General features: G+C 39.3%; 1 protein-coding gene across 1 annotated transcript; it reads right to left on the bottom strand.

Moving 5' to 3' along the window:
• Window positions 1-4,407: 4,407 nt before the first annotated feature.
• Window positions 4,408-17,044, bottom strand: ecsit (ECSIT signaling integrator). Its single transcript, XM_061709768.1, has 8 exons — window positions 16,936-17,044; window positions 15,309-15,532; window positions 11,345-11,768; window positions 10,160-10,383; window positions 9,508-9,565; window positions 8,612-8,760; window positions 5,732-5,837; window positions 4,408-4,820 (listed from the first exon to the last, which is right to left on the bottom strand). The coding sequence occupies exons 2-8, from the start codon at window positions 15,495-15,497 to the stop codon at window positions 4,510-4,512; spliced, it is 1,461 nt and encodes a 486-aa protein (XP_061565752.1). The 5' UTR covers window positions 15,498-15,532; window positions 16,936-17,044; the 3' UTR covers window positions 4,408-4,509.
• Between the last annotated feature and the right edge of the window lie 342 nt (window positions 17,045-17,386).

The following is a 17,386-nucleotide window of genomic DNA, read 5'->3' as shown; positions in this document are numbered from 1 at the left end:
AGCTGCAGTACAGCCACACCCTGGAGGGGGTGAGGGGCCACATCGACGAGGCCCACCCCCACACGCTGGCCCTGGAGCCGGGGGAGAGGAGGAGGATCCTGGAGGCCTGGGACGAGCAGATCTCCCAGAGGGAACGCTTCTTCACCAGCCAGCTGCAGCAGCGCGGAGGCACGCCGGCAGGTACATGACCTGCTCCCTCTACTGTTCACATGTTGTTTGGAGTAGGGAGGCCCCGATACCGGTACTGCTCTCACATACTAAAATAACATCAGTAAATAACCATAGGAGCATCAAAATTCAAGAAACGGGATTTCCCCATCAAAAGGAACAGGAATTTGTTTTCTGCTCATTTTCTTTTCGCAAGGAATCCTGGGGCCTCATTTATCAACCGTTCGTACTCACAGATCTGTGCGTAAAGCGTGCGTAAGAACATTCCCACGCAAAGTATGGAATTTATCAACATGTACCTGTGCGCAGGAACGCGTGTAAATGTAAGCACAACTCTGACCATGATTACACACAAAATCTAGTGGTAGAACAGTGAAACTACAAATAGAACCCATTAAAAGAGTCACAGTGTTCAGCGATCTCAAACTTCACACATGTTCCCCGTTTCCTCCAATTAATAAAAATTATCCATTACTAATTCAGACATTTTGAATAATTGGTGTGACAAGCTATAAAAGACAGCTTTGGCAGGATGACCTGAAAAGAAAATACAAGTACCATGGCTTATCTTGCAGTGTTGGAGGATTTAGAGACCGTGCGCTCCGAGGGAGCGTGTTTTCAAAGAGCGTGCTGATCTGTTGATCAGTGAGAGCACGGAGTGGCTGCTCAGCAGGTAGCGCTTCCCCAAAAAAGTTCTGATGGATCTATGCCGTGATTTACAACCTACTGTATGTTGGAGCGACAGACAAAATGCATCCCAGTCACAATCCAGCTCCGTCCACCCTGGGATTTTTTGCCTCCGGAACATTTTTGGAGACATATACGGCATTTCGCAGCCGACACTAGCAGAATCATGTCGGCAGTGTTGGATGCAATAATTTCTCTGGCCATAATTTACACCCAGTTTCCATACACACATCACCAAGTCGAAATTAAACGAGGATTTCATGCCATCGCCGGATTCCCAAACATAATTGGAGCTAGATTGCACCCACATTGCCATAAAAGCACCATCACATAATGAATTCAGTTACGTGGACATGAAAGGATTTCATTCAATCCATGCACAAATAATCTGCGATGCAACTATGTCTCTGCAAAATGTTGTTGCCCGGTGGCCTGAGGAATGCAACACTCATTTATTCTGCAGAACACCTGCAGAAATACTGCAGGAATGACATAGCAGCAGTTAAATGCAGCCTTCTGTAAGCTTTAAATATCCACTGGGCTTACATCAAATACATCAAAACACGACAATAAAAAACACTTTTCTGAACTTATCAATATGACTCTGTCCTTCACAGGATAAGTAACATGGATCACTGCAAAAACTCACAATCTTAACAAGAATATTTGTCTTATTTCTAGTTAAAATGTCTCATTCTAGTAAAAAAATCTCATTACACTTAAAACAAGACTCATCACTGGAAAAAACAAGAATTTTCACCTGTTTCAAGTAGATTTTCACTTGAAATAAGTAGAAAAATCTTCCAGTGGAACAAGATTTTTTTGCTTGTAATAAGAAGATAAATCTTGTCCCACTGGCAGATTTTTCTACTTATTTCAAGTGAAAATTTACTTGAAACAGGTGAAAATTGTCAAATAAGTTATTTTTCTGGTGATGACTCTAAATGTTGAAATAGCAGTAAAACCACATTCATTGATGAAATGACATAAGGGATGGAAAGGCAGTTTTACAGGGGGATGATTTGGACCGTTTTTATTTCAGGGGGGGATGATTTGGACCGTTTTTATTTCAGGGGGGGATGCCACCCCTCCTCATCCCCCCTCAACTCCAGTACTGCATACACGTATGTGTATGCCTGGTCTAAGGTTAAAGTCTGTATTCTCTGGGCTGAAAGACAGAAGAATTATAATGTCGTCTTGCTAGTGTATGTTTAATTTAGTTTTTCTTTTGTGGTGTTTTTCAGAAACACAGAGGAACTAACCTGTAAAGAAACGGCTGCAAGAGTCTCCTAAACACCAGGCCCACCAGAGGAAACCTTCTCTTCTTCATGTACTGCATTTCATTATTGTTTTTTTTGTCAGTTTGTTTACTTTTCACGGAGTCACCTTAAAAGAAAATGCTGTCCAGGTAAATTTCAGCCCAATACAACTTTACCTCACTTCCTATCTGGTTACAATTTGGGTTTATGGCCTTTTTTCCTCCTTTTTTCCTTCTTTCTTTTGTGTCTCGATAAAGTTCTCTCACCTGTGTTTAAAAAGAAGAAAGAAGCAACCCAAAATGTTTAATAGCGCTGTTCTCTTTGAGTAGGTTTGGTTTTGAACATAAATGTGTAAATCATCCTGGTATTTACTCATCTGTAAACTGTTGCTGGTCACCCACACATTTCACCGCTTTCCTGGAAGTTTCCCGTGTTTTTCTCTGAGCTCCTGTACGATGCTGCTCTCCACACATTAAACACAAATACAACTCTCCATTTTCTTCTAGGACTAATTCTCAGTATTGACCCCGGTCCAAATCTCTCTGCAGTTACTTTTCAGATCATTTTCTGCCCTGTACATACACAAAATACACAAAACACACAAGTGGATATGAGAGGCCAAATATTACTTGTCTCATATTTTTAGCTACTTTATTATTTATGAATTTTGTGCTTATATAACTAATTATTAATGCATTAGTCATATCTGTAGATTGTTCCATTGTTTGCAAAGTACAGTATCTCATTTGTAAGTTTGAGAGATACAAAGGCTTTCCTGCATGAGTAGAAAAAAGAACTGTGGTATGAAGTGGTAAATCGATCGAGTCTGGAACGGATTCCCATGTTTTTCTTTTTTAAACTATACCTTTTTATATATATATATATAATGCATATGCATAATTTATTGGAGTGTACATCCCTGACAGATACTTGTTTGAGCACAACCCTGTGGAGAGTGTAATGCGTGTACAGACCTGGGAGTGAGCGAGATGATTCACGAACCAGAATGTAACTCAGACTTGACGACTTGTTTACCAGTTTAAAAACAGTCTTGATGGTTTTTCAGTAATAAATCTTTTCTACATTTGGGCTTCTTCACTGACATCCTTTTATTTGTGTGTGTGTGTGTGTGTGTGTGTGTGTGTGTGTGTGTGTGTGTGTGTGTGTGTGTGTGTGTGTGTGTGTGTGTGTGTGCGTGTGTGCGTGTGTGCGTGTGCGCGTGTGCGCGTGTGCGCGTGTGTGCGTGCGTGCATGTGTGTGTATAGAGAGAGTATATATATATGTGTATATACAGGACTGTCTCAGAAAATTAGAATATTGTGATTTTCTGTAATGCAATTACAAAAACTAAAATGTCATACATTCTGGATTCATTACAAATCAACTGAAATATTGCAAGCCTTTTATTATTTCAGATATAGAGATAGGATATTTGAGTTTTCTTAAACTGTAAGCCATGATCAGCAATATTAAAATAATAAAAGGCTTGCAATATTTCAGTTGATTTGTAATGAATCCAGAATGAATGACATTTTTGCATTACAGAAAACAAAGGACTTTATCACAATATTCTAATTTTCTGAGACAGTCCTGTATATTTTTTGAATGTAGAAATCCTCTTGGAGATAATTTACTCATTTTTACACTTGGTTGTCTTTAATCCAGTTGCACATCGGCTAGCAGAATCACCCGTGAAACTGTTTTAATGCCATCATTAGTTTCCTACTTTCCCAACAACCTCTCAACATCTGAAAATGCCTTTGCCCATTAGCACTCGTGTTAAAAAGGCCTGTTGTAAAAATGAATAAAAATGGACAAGTACAAGCTCTTGATTTTGTACATTTATTTAGCAGGGAGCGGAACCTTACCAATACTTTAATAGCTGTAGTTTTCCTTTAAATTAACTAGCATCTACTTATACATCGGTACGACGGAGTATTAGGGCCAAACTAAGACAAAAAAAAGGGAAATTACGAGGATAAAGTCATAAAATTACAAGAATAAAGTCATAATGTTATGAGAATAAAGTCGTAATATTACGAGAATAAAGTCGTAAAATTACGAGAATAAAGTCATAGCCTAATGTTACGAAAATAAAGTCGTAATATTACGAGAATAAAGTTGTAATGTTGCAAAATAAAGTCGTAAAATTACGAGAATAAAGTCGTAAAATTACGAGAATAAAGTCGTAATATTATGAGAATAAAGTCGTAATGTTGCGAGAATAAAGTCGTAATATTACGACTTTATTCTCGTAACATTAGGCTATGACTTTATTCTCGTAATTTTATGACTTTATTCTCGTAATTTGCCATTTTTTTTGTCTTAGTTTGGCCCTAATACTCCGTTGTACATCACAAATAAAAGCCTGATTTTACATTTATCGTCCCAGAGTTTATTGCTTGACTCCGTGGCTTCTCCTGGGCTCCTCTTCCTCTGTGAGCTCGGCCTCTGTTCCAGGATGTGGATCGTGTGTCTGATTGTCCGGACGGGGGTCGTGACGGGGGTCGTGACGGGGGTCGTGACTGTGCCCTGACTCTGCGTCAGCTGCCGTCTGCAGTTCTCTGGGTCCAGAGTCCAGGCGGAACAGGGTGGGCACCTCCCCCAGGATGGGGTTGTTCTGCTGGAGGCCGGAGATCCACGTGTTCAGGGTGGCCTGGTCTCCCTGGTTGGTCATGCACATGGCGAAGACCGGACCCTCGTCCACTGGACAGACACACACATGTCACACACATGTCACACACTGGAAACAAGGGCTGGGAGGGAATTCAGGAAAATCCTGCACTTGGTGACCAGTTTTTGATATTTAGCATGGTGTTAGTTATGGACATAAGGCTTTCAAAAACCACTGCAAACAAATTTCCATCCCCCTAGTGGCCGGTTTGCAGAAAATTAAAAATGAATCAATAAGCGAGGGGATAGAGGAAGTATTGTAGGTTTTAGTGAGTTTAAATACGCACAGCTGATGTTTTTTGTGTGTTATTTTAATAAAATCCTATTGTTTCACTGTGACTTAGTTCTGAGGTTCTGTTCATCTTAAGCCTGAATGAATGAATGAATGAATGAATGAATGAATGAATGAAGCCACTGTTCTCACCCAAGATATCACTGTAGATTGAAACTACAGTGATATTGACCTGTCCAATAAACAGAAAATTGCATTCCTTCGGGGTGAAAATAGGAATCTAGAGCCCTCTATAATCTTTCTATGTGACTTAATTCATAGAGATAGAGTTTTTGGGCAAAACAATGACCTTGAAAGTTAAATTTGACCTTCAACATGACCTTGAAATAGGACATTTATCTCAGGATTGAATTCCTAGCACCAAAAAAAGTAGAGAAAGTGACAATATACAACAATCTAGGACTAAGAGAAGCTGAGATATGACCTTTGGTCTTTTCGGCGGGAGCCATTTTGAATATTCTGCAAACCGGCCACTAGGGGGCGTCACCATTTGTTTGCAGTGGTTTTTGAAAACTTTATGTCCATAACTAACACCATCCCAAATATCAAAAACTTGTCACCAAGTGCAGGATTTTCATGATTGGTGACATATTCCCTCCCAGCTACAAGGGCTTGCTTTTATCAGCTTGGTACAAGGCTACACATAACTTACAATCTTCTACGTCAAAGGTTTCTTCTTCCCCCAGGTCACGGTCCAGATCCAGGTCTAGCTGCAGAGGATAATCAAAACACCTCTCAGGATCAGCGGGTTCCTCCGTCTGTGGAGAGACGGAGTTACAGCTTAGTATCGGACAAACGGAAACTGTTTCAGTTGAACAGAAACGCTCCAGGGGCCGGATTCACAAAACATTCTTAAGAAAAAAAATCTTCTTAAGTGTCATTTTTTTCTTAAGTTCAGTCTTAAGAAGAAAAAAAGAGAAGAAGTCATATTCTCCAAAAAAGTTCTAAGTATTTTCTCAACTTTCTTCTTAAGTTTATCTTAAGAAAAAACTTAAGAATAAATGGTATTCTTGAAATAAAAGTTCTCAAATTTGTTCTTGACTTTTTTCTTAACTTTAAGACAACCTTGACCTGTCTTAAAATGTCTTCTGTGAAAAGGTAAAGCCTCTAATATCACCTTTTTCAACACATTTTAGACAAGTTTAGACTAGTAGGTCATAGTTTGGGGATATACTTTGTAATTAATTACACAAAGAGCCTGTTAACTGTTTGTTAGCATGTTAGTTAGCGTGGTAGTTAATTATTATTAATTTTCCCCAATAGTATTTTTTTTTTCTCACATTAATCTCATCCACCATAACCTTGAAAGGTTCCTGCATCTCTTTTTCTCCTTCTCCATGTTTAGTGAGTGACTGACGGTTAAGACCAAACTACCTGTAAATTTTGTTTGTTGGCGCGTGCAATGCAATGACATATTTTAAGAAGTTCTTAAGTAGGAAAAATAAGAAATTCGTAAGAAATTACAGTTCTTAAAGGAGCTTGAGGCTCCTTTTAAGAAATTAGACTCTCTAGCGCCACCCTTCACCACGGTGGCCGTTGGGGGTACTGCAGACAACAGTGAAGCCGGCACGGGAGAACGGGGAGAACGTGCATGCAGCGTCATGTGACGTCACATCCACAGGACAGCGCGGGAAATTCGGGACCGAATTGCAGCACATTTTGCAGCACACAGCCTGTTCAAGGCAACGGAGAGATACACTAGAGGATCTTTCTTTTTGGTTTGGAACGCTTCATCTGACATTATTACTAGAAAACTTAAAATGTATACAGATTTTTTTCATAAATCCTGCCTCAATCCGGCCTCAAGTTCCTTTAAGACGGTTCTTAAGAAAATATTGAGGAATTGCACTTAAGAACTTTTTTATGAACTTCTTAATTTTAGATCTTAAGACATTTCTTAAGATCGTTCTTAAGAACATATTGGTGAATCCAGCCCCAGGTCCTCATTAGGGCTGGGGATCGATTCAAATGTCAAGAATCGATTCGATTCCAATTCTTAAGATTCAGAATCGATTATCACGCTTTGATCTGATTCCGATATTGATTTGGGTTAGTGTTATTAAAACAGTTTTTTCAGCTGTTGCATGAATGATATGACTGTAGTTCTGCAACATATTAATACTAGTATTATATTGAGATTCAACAGCAAGTATTGCAGCTAATGATGCTGTAAGGACCAATCAGCTCCCAGAATGCTGATAGAACTGCTTTAGGAAACATCGTGATCCAGGGAAGCAAATGGAGACGGATGAAATCGGTCGTATTTTTCCCATTTTTGAGAATTTGGTTTTTATCATTTTATGGAAATGTAACCCCAAGGCGATTATAACTGAAAACTTTAAAGGTATTGTGACATCATTTTTAACATGCTTTTAACACTATTAAAAGTCTTGGGCAACATCCCTCAAATGTGTCTAAAAGAGTGTAACAAGAAAAACTTCACTCTTAGTACTCTTTTCCTGGCTTTTTATTACAGTGTTTTTTTGCGCCGTGAAAAACGCTTCCTTTCCCCCCTTTCCTGTCAATCATTGCTCCGCTCCTCCTCCCAACCTCCTCCTCCTCCAGCCATACGCTCACAGCGGCGTCGGAGCGACAGGCGAAGCATGCACGGAAAAGCAGCAGGGCGAACCACAGCAAACAATCATAAAAATAAAGGCATGCAAGCAGCACTGTCCCCTTATCTTAAGTCCAGTCAGTGGCCGCGGGTCTTCTTAGCAGTTTTCCTCCGGTGATTAGAACAAAAGAGGTGTGTTAAGCCTCATTTATGGTTCCGCGTTAAATCGACGCAGAGCCTACGCCGTAGGGTTCAGCGTACCCTGCACGTCGCCGCGTAACCCTACGCCGTAGGCTTTGCGTCGGTGTAACGCGGAACCATAAATCAGCCTTTATGGTGCGCTGGAGAGGAGAGGAGGCAGGGAGCTGGGTGGAGGGGGCGGTGATTTAGCGGATCCATACGTAACGATCCGCCAGCAAACCAGGTGCGCCGTTTTTACACAGTTATGCGGAAAATCCCAGAAAGCACACAATACACTGAATGTTAAAAGTTTGTTGTTTTTTGGGTGTAATTGATGTCAAGACACCCAACAAAACACAAAAAATCAAGAAAAATGTGTTTTTCATGTCACAATCCCTTTAATGTTTTCATAACTTTAAACATATTTAAAGGCAAAAACATGGCGCAAGTTATGCTCGTACACTAGAAAACAAACAAACTAAGACAAAAAAAAAGGAAATTACGAGAATAAAGTCATAATATTATGAGAATAAAGTTGTAATATTACAAGAGTAAAGTGGTAATTCATGAGAACTCTAACAGGAAGAGCTTCTTCTCTCTGTGTTAAAATGAGGAATATTGAGCATCTTGGGAATTTATATTTTGGTATTGGTTTCACAAATTAGGAAATACTTAATCACACGACCAGTCTGGACGGCAGAGCCAGTTTTTTTTGTTTCCTTTTCCCTTTTAATTTGGTATGTTTTATATTCTGGCATTTTCCTCTTATTCTAAGTTCTCCCCCCCCTCCCGTCCCACCTTGTCTCCCAGGGGTGCGGGGTCGGCCCTGAGGACGTAGTAGTGGACGCAGGTCCTCCTCAGCCACAGGGGGAACGGCCCCTCCACAAACACGGGCCTGCTGGGGTCGTGTTTGGCCAGCAGTTCCACCTGGTCCGGACTCTGGATACCTGAGGATGACAGAACAAACCATGCATGATGTGTGCACTCTGATAAAACAGAGGTTATCATTCTTGGTCCAGAGCATCCTAGGAAGGGATTAGATGGTGTTGCCATTCTTCCAGTGCAACTGTGAGAAACCTTGGAGTTATATTGGACCAGGATTTGTCGTTTAAACCGTATACAAAAGCGTTTTTCCATCTCCATAATATCTCAAATATTAGGAAAATCCTCTCGCAGAGTGATGCAGAAAAACTCGTTCATGTGTTTGTATCTTCTAGACTGGATTACTGTAATGTGTTATTAGCATCCTGGTCCAGGTTTCTTCCCTCCTAAAGGGGAGTTTTTATCTGTCATTGTTCATGTAATCATTTCTCGGGGGTTTATGTTCTGGGTCTCTGGAAACATCCTAGAGACATCTTGTGTTGTAATAGACGCTATATAAATTAAATTGAACTAATTTTATTAGGTATACCAGAAGGACTTAATAAAGTGGCGTGTGAGTGTATATTGTACTATTGCATTTTTGACATTATGTTTGGTTAAAAATGGAGGAAATGCAGTTTTCTGTTGTAGTTGGGCAAAAAATAAGTAAGGTATGTGAAAAACAACAATTCTGCTTGTGTATATGTGTGTGTCTGCGTGTAAAACTAACTAAATACAACCTTCGTCTCCATTATAACGGGCAACGTAACTTTTTTTTTTTTTTTTAATCAGAGCAACAGGATTCCCGTACAGCACATTTAGTGTCTCCTTACCCACTACATGGGGGAGTGTGGTTTCTTCTCCACTCTCTGTGACGTCTGTACAAGGCAGCTGAAGGGAAAAAAGCAAAAAACAAGAAGAAAGATTTCTACGTTGAAGACAAAAATACAATAGAAAAATTAGGCCTTAACAGAAAAAACAGGCTTTTACAATACTTTCTTTCCTGCTACCTTGAGACTGATGGCAAAGGCAAAGTACCCTCAGTTCTCTTGACTAACTTACCTCTTCTTGTTGATAACCAACCGGGAAAGGTGCAATATGCTTAGGTGTAGTGTAGAGTGTCTGATATTTATTGTTATTTTATTCACTGTTTTAGTTTTTAAATGGAGTTTTGAAAAGTTTTTAGTTTTCACTCTGAGTGTCCTCTGCACAATAATTCCTATGTACCTTAACCAATGTACAAATGGCAAATAAACTTTCTTATATTATCTTATCTAACTGATTGACATGTCAGGTACTATATATATATATATATAAATATATCACCAGTTACTTCATGTCTGCAAGCTGTACCTACATAGCAAAGTGGTTGGTATGTTTTGTTCATACACTGTATATGAACAAAATGTATGTCCAAAATATGTCAGTTTTATCCCCATGTATTATTGCCATTGGTCAGGTTTCTCCTGTAGTGTAAGGTGGTACCTGGTAGACGGTAACCTTAGCGTCCAGGTCAGCAGCGATGCGGGTCAGGCTGAAGCGAGCCAGGTCCACTGGGTCCTCAGGGAGCTGCTGGGGGACGGGGAAGGGGTTGACGTGCTTGAACCGGGGGAACCAGTACATGAGCCGCTGGTACTTTCTCATCGGGTGGCCCTTCTCTCCAAAGATCTGGACCAGCAACACTTTTGTCTCAATATTGGGCATTATACCTGGAAAACACAAGCCAAGACACTTAAAACACAACTCAAAATTAAAGCTGCAAGCAGCGATGAACGGGCCCTCGCACTCACGGCCACCGCCCCCATAAGCATATCAGACATGACACCACCCACGACTTCCTATGTCAAACCATTCAAAATTTATGCCAGAGAATAGTATTCTAGGGGGCGCTGTTGAGCCGTTAGGCCACGCCCATTAATGCAAACCATGAAATATCAAATGTATCCCCAAGTCTGCCTTGCATGCAAAACTTGGTGACTTTTGGGGAACTATCAAATATGGACCAATCAGATGAAGGGGGGCGCGCTTTTTGGCGTCTAGCGTCGCCACGGTAACGCTTTTGAAAGAGAAAAGTAATGCGTGTCGTCGCAGGATGGAGACGCAGATTTTGATGTATAACACACCTGGGGGCACGTTACGGTTCAGGCTCTGAAGCAGCTGAAGAAATGGCATAAATTTCGCCAAAATTACGCGATTAATTCAGAATGTTCAGAATGGCCGACTTCCTGTTGGGTTTCGGGCATGGCTCCAAGAGACTTTTCTTTAAGTTGTGACATGATACATGTGTGAACCGATTTTCGTGCATGTACGTCAAACCATATTGTGGGGCTTGAGGCGCAAAGTTTTCTAGGGGGCGCTGTTGAGCCGTTAGGCCACGCCCATTAATGCAAACCATTAAATATCACATTTTTTGCCAGGCCTGGCTTGGTGCAAAATTTGGTGACTTTTGGGGCACGTTTAGGGGGAAAAAAGGCCCTCCTTTCGTCAGAAGAATAATAATAATAATAATAAAAATTCCTACACATACTATAGGGTCTTTGCACTGTCAGTGCTCGGGCCCTAGCTAGTGTAAATGGTTCCTGAGGAAATTGACAAAATGTGTCAGGACTCTACTCAAGTCTGTTTGGAAAAATATCGTCTCCAATTTTAAATTCTGTGAATTAAACTCACCGTAGTTCTCCATCTGTTCCAGTAACTGCACCCCACACTCCTGCTGTCTGGGATAGTGGTTAAACATTCGCTGGATAAAGTTTCTGGGCACAAACACCTCCTTAGGAAAAACATCCAGCAGTTTGTTGTAGATGCTCAGATCTCGCTCCACTCCAAACTCCGGCATCTTCTTTAAAGCAGCGTAGATAAACTCCACGTGACCCCGACGTCTGATGTCTCTTTTGTTGAAAACGTCAATTACTTTGTTGAACGTGGCCTTGGTTTTGATTTGTTTGGCCACCTGCTCAAACAAGTCATCGTGGACCACTAATGACTGTTTCTTCTTGTCCTCGTCAGCAGACGGAGCAGGCGCAGGCCCAGACCCAGACCCAGGCCCAGGCCCGCTCTTGCAGCACGCTGGGCTGCTGTGGAAACACCTCACCACCTGCAAATTAGAAAATCAGATTTGAGCAGGAAATTGGCAAAACAAGTTACTTTAGTAATAATCTAAAGTAAACTAATCTAAGGGGAGAACTACATTTTAGAAAACAAAGTAGGAACAACAATGTGCAGCATGTGAATATGGAACTGCGGAGACTCTGGAACAGTTTGGAGCAGGAAATGAAACAAAGTACTAACATAAATCTGTTTAAAAAGAAATACAAAAAAATATTTATAACCTCCTGAGACCCGGGCTTTTGTTTGATGTGCATTTTTTATGTCTCCTTACTATTTGGGATCAGTAGGACCTAATTTTTGTTGAAATAAATGTTTTGCTTTCTATGTGCTGTTGAACTATGTCAAATCCAATGGCCTCACATGAGGACAATGGGTTTATTTTCTCTCTATTTCCCTTTCTTGGTCCTGCCCTGCATCCTTGCACATCCTGGTCAGGTTCTAATAATAACAATATGATACATTTTATTTGCAATATACTCAGCATTTTGAATGAAATAAAGTGCTACAGAGTAAAAACATGGGTATTATGTTATATCTCTATATCATTTATATTTATATATCATTTTCAATTGTTTTCTTTCCTATTACAAGGAAATAAAAACTTGCTCCACTGGCAGATTATTCTACTTATTTCTAGTGAAAATGTGCTTTAAACAAATGGAAATCTAAAAACAAGTATTTTAAGTGTAATGAGACTTATTTTGACTAGAAATTGGACATTTGGGCAAGAAATAAAGACAAATGTTCTTGGAAAGAATTTACGTGTTTGCAGTGAAGATAGACCTGATGTCCTCAAACGAGTACTTCATGTTTACAGACGTTGTAGCTTGCTAATATTACTCAAATATATCAAAAACGCATGCCATGTGAAGCTGCAGACGTTATTGTGCATAAATATACTAGTTTCAATCATAAAATTAGGTTAGGATTTTTACCATGTCCATATTTCTGTCGGGAGCTGCCATAGAAGACTTTCATTGAGATCCCAGCCATCTTGTTTTTTCCCAAATGAGAGTAATTTCATTATGAGACCACTAGATGGTGCAGGCGGGGGTCCCGGATGAGGACAATGGGTCAATGTTCGTACAAATGAAGTATCATGGCGCAGAACAGCAGAAATGTAATGTCCTCATATGAGAACGCAGGGTCTCAGGACAGGTATATGGAAGAGGAAAGGGGTTAATGAGCAGTGTGAGAAACAAATAAAATAGGGGAAAATTGTATATTATACTTGCTTAAGATATGTTTAGATATTTATGTGGATATTTATGTAGTATATATTATATGTTGAGAGGGATAGTTATAATTATGTAATATATGTTATATATTTATTGGGTATGTAACACATATATTTATAGGGATATTTATGTAGTTTATATAGTGTATATTTATATAGATGTATATAATAGTTGTATTTTCAAGATATTGATATAATATTTATGTAATATTTATATTTTCTATATACTTATATGGATAATTATGTAATAATAGGCATGTTTACGTAGTATTTATATAGATTATATTTATATGGACATTGTGTAGATATAATAATAGCAATAATGTAAATCCATAGAGTTATAAAGGGGTAGGAACTGGGGAAAAGTGTAAACTTCTTCCTACTCCTTTTTTTCGAACATATGTTTATAAGAAGATGTAAATGTTTATCTTTTTATTATAATTTTTTCATTTTATATACATGTTCGAAATAAAAATTCAATACATTCATTCATAGTTTTCCTGCTTCCTTTGACTAACTGTCTATGTTTAAAATAAATAATCACTGACTACAAAAGAGAACAAGAGCTTTCTAAAGCACTGCACAGAAATACCATGCTGCCATTTTTAAAAAGCTTCCCAAATTTTATTACTGGGCAAGCTATTTTATGATAAAGGGAAGACATCTTAAATGGAAAGTGTTCATAAATATGATTGAATGTATATCCAATCACATTTTCCATCTGGGGCAGTTTGTAAACACAAAATTATAAGGATTTAGTACATATATCCCTTCATGGCATGTTCAAGTTCCATTTCAATGTTCCTCAACAAACGGTGGCCCTTTTGTGTCAAAAAACATGCCTAAACAAGACAGGGTTTCCATATGACCGATCAATCCATGCTTGTGTAAGCAGAAAGTCGTTGTGAGGAAAAGAAAAATCCCTGGAAATTCACAGTATGACTGCTCTTTCAAAATTTTTATTTATTGCGTAATCTCAGTTGTTGCTTAATCTTAATTCACGGCTCTTGAAATGACAACTAGACAGCTGGAAACTTTAAGAACAATTTTTGAACCTCTAAAACTCAGGAAAAGTATAATATGGGCTCTTTACCAGGTTTTGGATGCAAATGTGTACTTCCACCTCAGTGTGTGATTGCACACGACCTGCAGGAAACATCTGGGAGAAAGGAGTGGCGTGCTCTTAAGCAGCAGTTTTCATTCTGGTCCTGGAGAGCCACTCATGCACATTTAGATGTTTCTCTGCATCAACATACCTGATTCTAATCAACGTTCTCCAACTTGTCATCAAGGTCTGGGAAAAAAACTCTGCTGGGCATCAGGGGAAGCAGGGAAACATCTAGACCGGGGATCTGCAACCCGCGGCTCTAGAGCCGCATGCTGCTCTTTAGCGCCGCCCTAGTGGCTCCTGGAGATTTTTCAAAAATGTTTGACCTTTTTTTTCCTTTTTTTCTTTTTCTTCCTTTTTCCTTTCCTTTTTAATCTCGACATTTCGACTATTTCCTCGACATTTTGACTTTTTTCTCGACATTTCGACTTTTTCTACACCAAACTAGACCGGCACAGACTGCAGCGGACAATCAGGTCTGCAGAGAGGATAGTTGGGACTAACCTCCCATCTATCCAGGACCTGGACCGGTCCAGGACCAGGAAACGAGCAGGTAACATCTCTGCAGAACCCTCACATCCAGAACCAGGACCAGGACCAGGACCAGGACCAGGACCAGACCCCTCACACCCAGGACCAGGACCAGGACCAGCACCAGGACCAGGACCTGACCCCTCACACCCAGGACACAGTCTGTTCCAACTCCTCTCCTCTGGACGGAGCTACAGAGCTCTGTAGCTAAAACCTCCAGACACAGGGACAGTTTCTTCCCCTAAGCTGTTGCTCTGATGAACTCCCACAACTAATAGAGTCTCAGAGAACCAACCAATCACGTGCAATAACAATAATAGCAGTTACCTGCTGTAACAATGCACCTTCTGGGCAATAATCATGTCTGTCACTCTGCTGCACCTCTCACTTTTTTGTAATTTTTGTATAATTTGTTTTGTATAATTGTATATAAGTTATTTTATTCAGAGCGGTCATTTTTCTCTACCTCATACTGCTGCACCTTAGTTCTTTAATTGTATATATGTCAATAAGTACCACATTTGTTTATTTACTGTTTGATATTCTAATCTAAAGAGCGAAATAACCGGAGTCAAATTCCTTGTTGGACAATGTTGGAACCTGGACAGTAAAGATGATTCTGATTCTGATGAATGAAAAATGAAGCTCACCTGATGCTGTAGGCCGTGTTGCACCTTAAAATGAACGTCGAGGGGCGACTGCAGCCTGGGTGCAGGCCTGGGTGCAGGCCTGGGTGCAGGGCTGGGTGCTGGGCTGGGCGACTGCAGCCTGGGTGCAGGCCTGGGCGACCGCCCCAGCAGCCTGGTAACCTGCGGCTGCAGGAGGCAGCGGCAACTCATCCTTCATACATCCAACACACTCTCAGGAAACCACACTGCAAAAGTATGACGAGCACAACAGGGACATAATCCATACATGAGTCATTTCTAATTGTGTCAATGCTTCAATTGGGAAAACATATCATAATCATTTAAGAAAAAGCACGTTTGGTTAAAAACAATACAATAAAGCCTCTCAAATTGTGACATGTTCACATTTTTTTCCCAGAAATGCTGAAATTCAAAGAAGAATAAATGTGTAATCCCCTGGGCAATAAAATCCGTTTTATTTTGTTCTACAGGACGGTCTCAGAAAATTAGAATATTGTGATAAAGTTCTTTATTTTCTGTAATGCAATTAAAAAAACAAATGTCATTTATTCTGGATTCATTACAAATCAACTGAAATATTGCAAGCCTTTTATTATTTTAATATTGCTGATTATGGTTTACAGTTTAAGATTAAGATTCCCAGAATATTCTAATTTTTTGAGATAGGATATTTTAGTTTTCTTAAGCTGTAAACCATGATCAGCAATATTAAAATAATAAAAGGCTTGCAATATTTCAGTTGATTTGTAATGAATCCAGAATGGATGACATTTTTGCATTACAGAAAATAAAGGACTTTATCACAATATTTTAATTTTCTGAGACAGTCCTGTATATTAGTTAGAAATGTGGGGAGATTTTTTTTTCATTATGCACTTCGAGAGAAAAGTTGAAATGTCGATAAAAAAGTCGAAATTTCGAGAAAAAAAAGTCGAAAAGTCGAGAAAAAAAAATCGAAATGTCGAGGAAATAGTCAAAATTTTGTGAAAAAGGTCGAAATGTCTAGATTAAAAAGGAAAGGAAAATGGAAGAAAAAAAGAAAAAAATAAGAAAAAAGGAAAAAAAGAAGACAAAAAGAAAAGAAGAAAAAGAAAAAGAGAAAAAAGGAAAGAAAAGAGAAAAAAAGAGAAAAAAGGAAAAAAAGAGAAAAAAAATAATAAAAAAAGGAAAAAAAACTGTAAGCCATAATCAGCAATATTAAAATAATAAAAGGCTTGCAATATTTCAGTGGATTTGTAATGAATCCAGAATGTATGACATTTTTGCATTACAGAAAATAAAGGACTTTATCACAATATTCTAATTTTCTGAGACAGTCCTGTATGTGTTTGGTCCTCAGGACCCTGTCCTGCATGTTTTACATGTTTCCTGCTTCAGCACCCTGATAAAAATGACTGTCATTAACAGACTTGTGCAGACCTGGATGACAAGCTGATGAGGACCATTAATTAGAATCAGGTGTGATGATGTAAGGAAACATGTAAACATGCAGGACAGGGACCAGGGTTAAAGACCACTGGTTTACAGTGATCGAAGTAACGCACTATTACGAAAACTATCGATAAAACAAGTAATGCTGCACAGAGATATTCTGACACGATGCACATACAAGTACTTTAACACCAACCATGACAAACAGAAATTGAAGTGAATCTCCTTCACGAGCAGCGCTCTGCGGGCGCCGCCATGTTGGCTGCCGGTCCAACTTCCGGTTGTGACGGTCAAACTTCCGGTCCTGCCCGTTTCCTCCTCCTGAACCAAAGAAACACAACAGCATAATATAATTATATAATATTAATATTATAATATTCGTATATAATAATATTATATAATTTCATCTTGTTTCGGCCAGAATAAACGGGAAATAGCGGAGCGGCGCGCTGCTGCTGCTGCTGTGATACGTCACTTCCTCCCAACGGCAGGAAGTGACGTATGCGCTCTTAGTTTTTTATTTTTTATTTTTACTTTATTTAAAAGAATTATCACAGAATAGTATACAGGAACAGTATACAAATAGAATACAGAACATGTGCCAGGGCTGATGTTCTTTATTCAAGAAGATTATACATATTACACAA

Source organism: Cololabis saira, chromosome 20, assembly GCF_033807715.1.
Source record: "Cololabis saira isolate AMF1-May2022 chromosome 20, fColSai1.1, whole genome shotgun sequence".
NCBI classification, from domain to species: domain Eukaryota; kingdom Metazoa; phylum Chordata; class Actinopteri; order Beloniformes; family Belonidae; genus Cololabis; species Cololabis saira.
The sequence above is the reverse complement of the archived record's forward strand: the minus strand, read 5'-3'. Positions and strand labels throughout refer to the sequence as shown.

Bases quoted from the DNA above. Each gene is read 5' to 3' on its own strand.
- ecsit (XM_061709768.1), bottom strand. From the start codon at position 15,497: ATGAGTTGCCGCTGCCTCCTGCAGCCGCAGGTTACCAGGCTGCTGGGG. The intron at 8,761-9,507 runs GTAAGGAGACAC...TGTCATCCTCAG, and splicing joins CACACTCCCCCATGTAGTGG to GTATCCAGAGTCCGGACCAG. The intron at 5,838-8,611 runs GTGGGACGGGAG...GTCTCTCCACAG, and splicing joins CCGCACCCCTGGGAGACAAG to ACGGAGGAACCCGCTGATCC.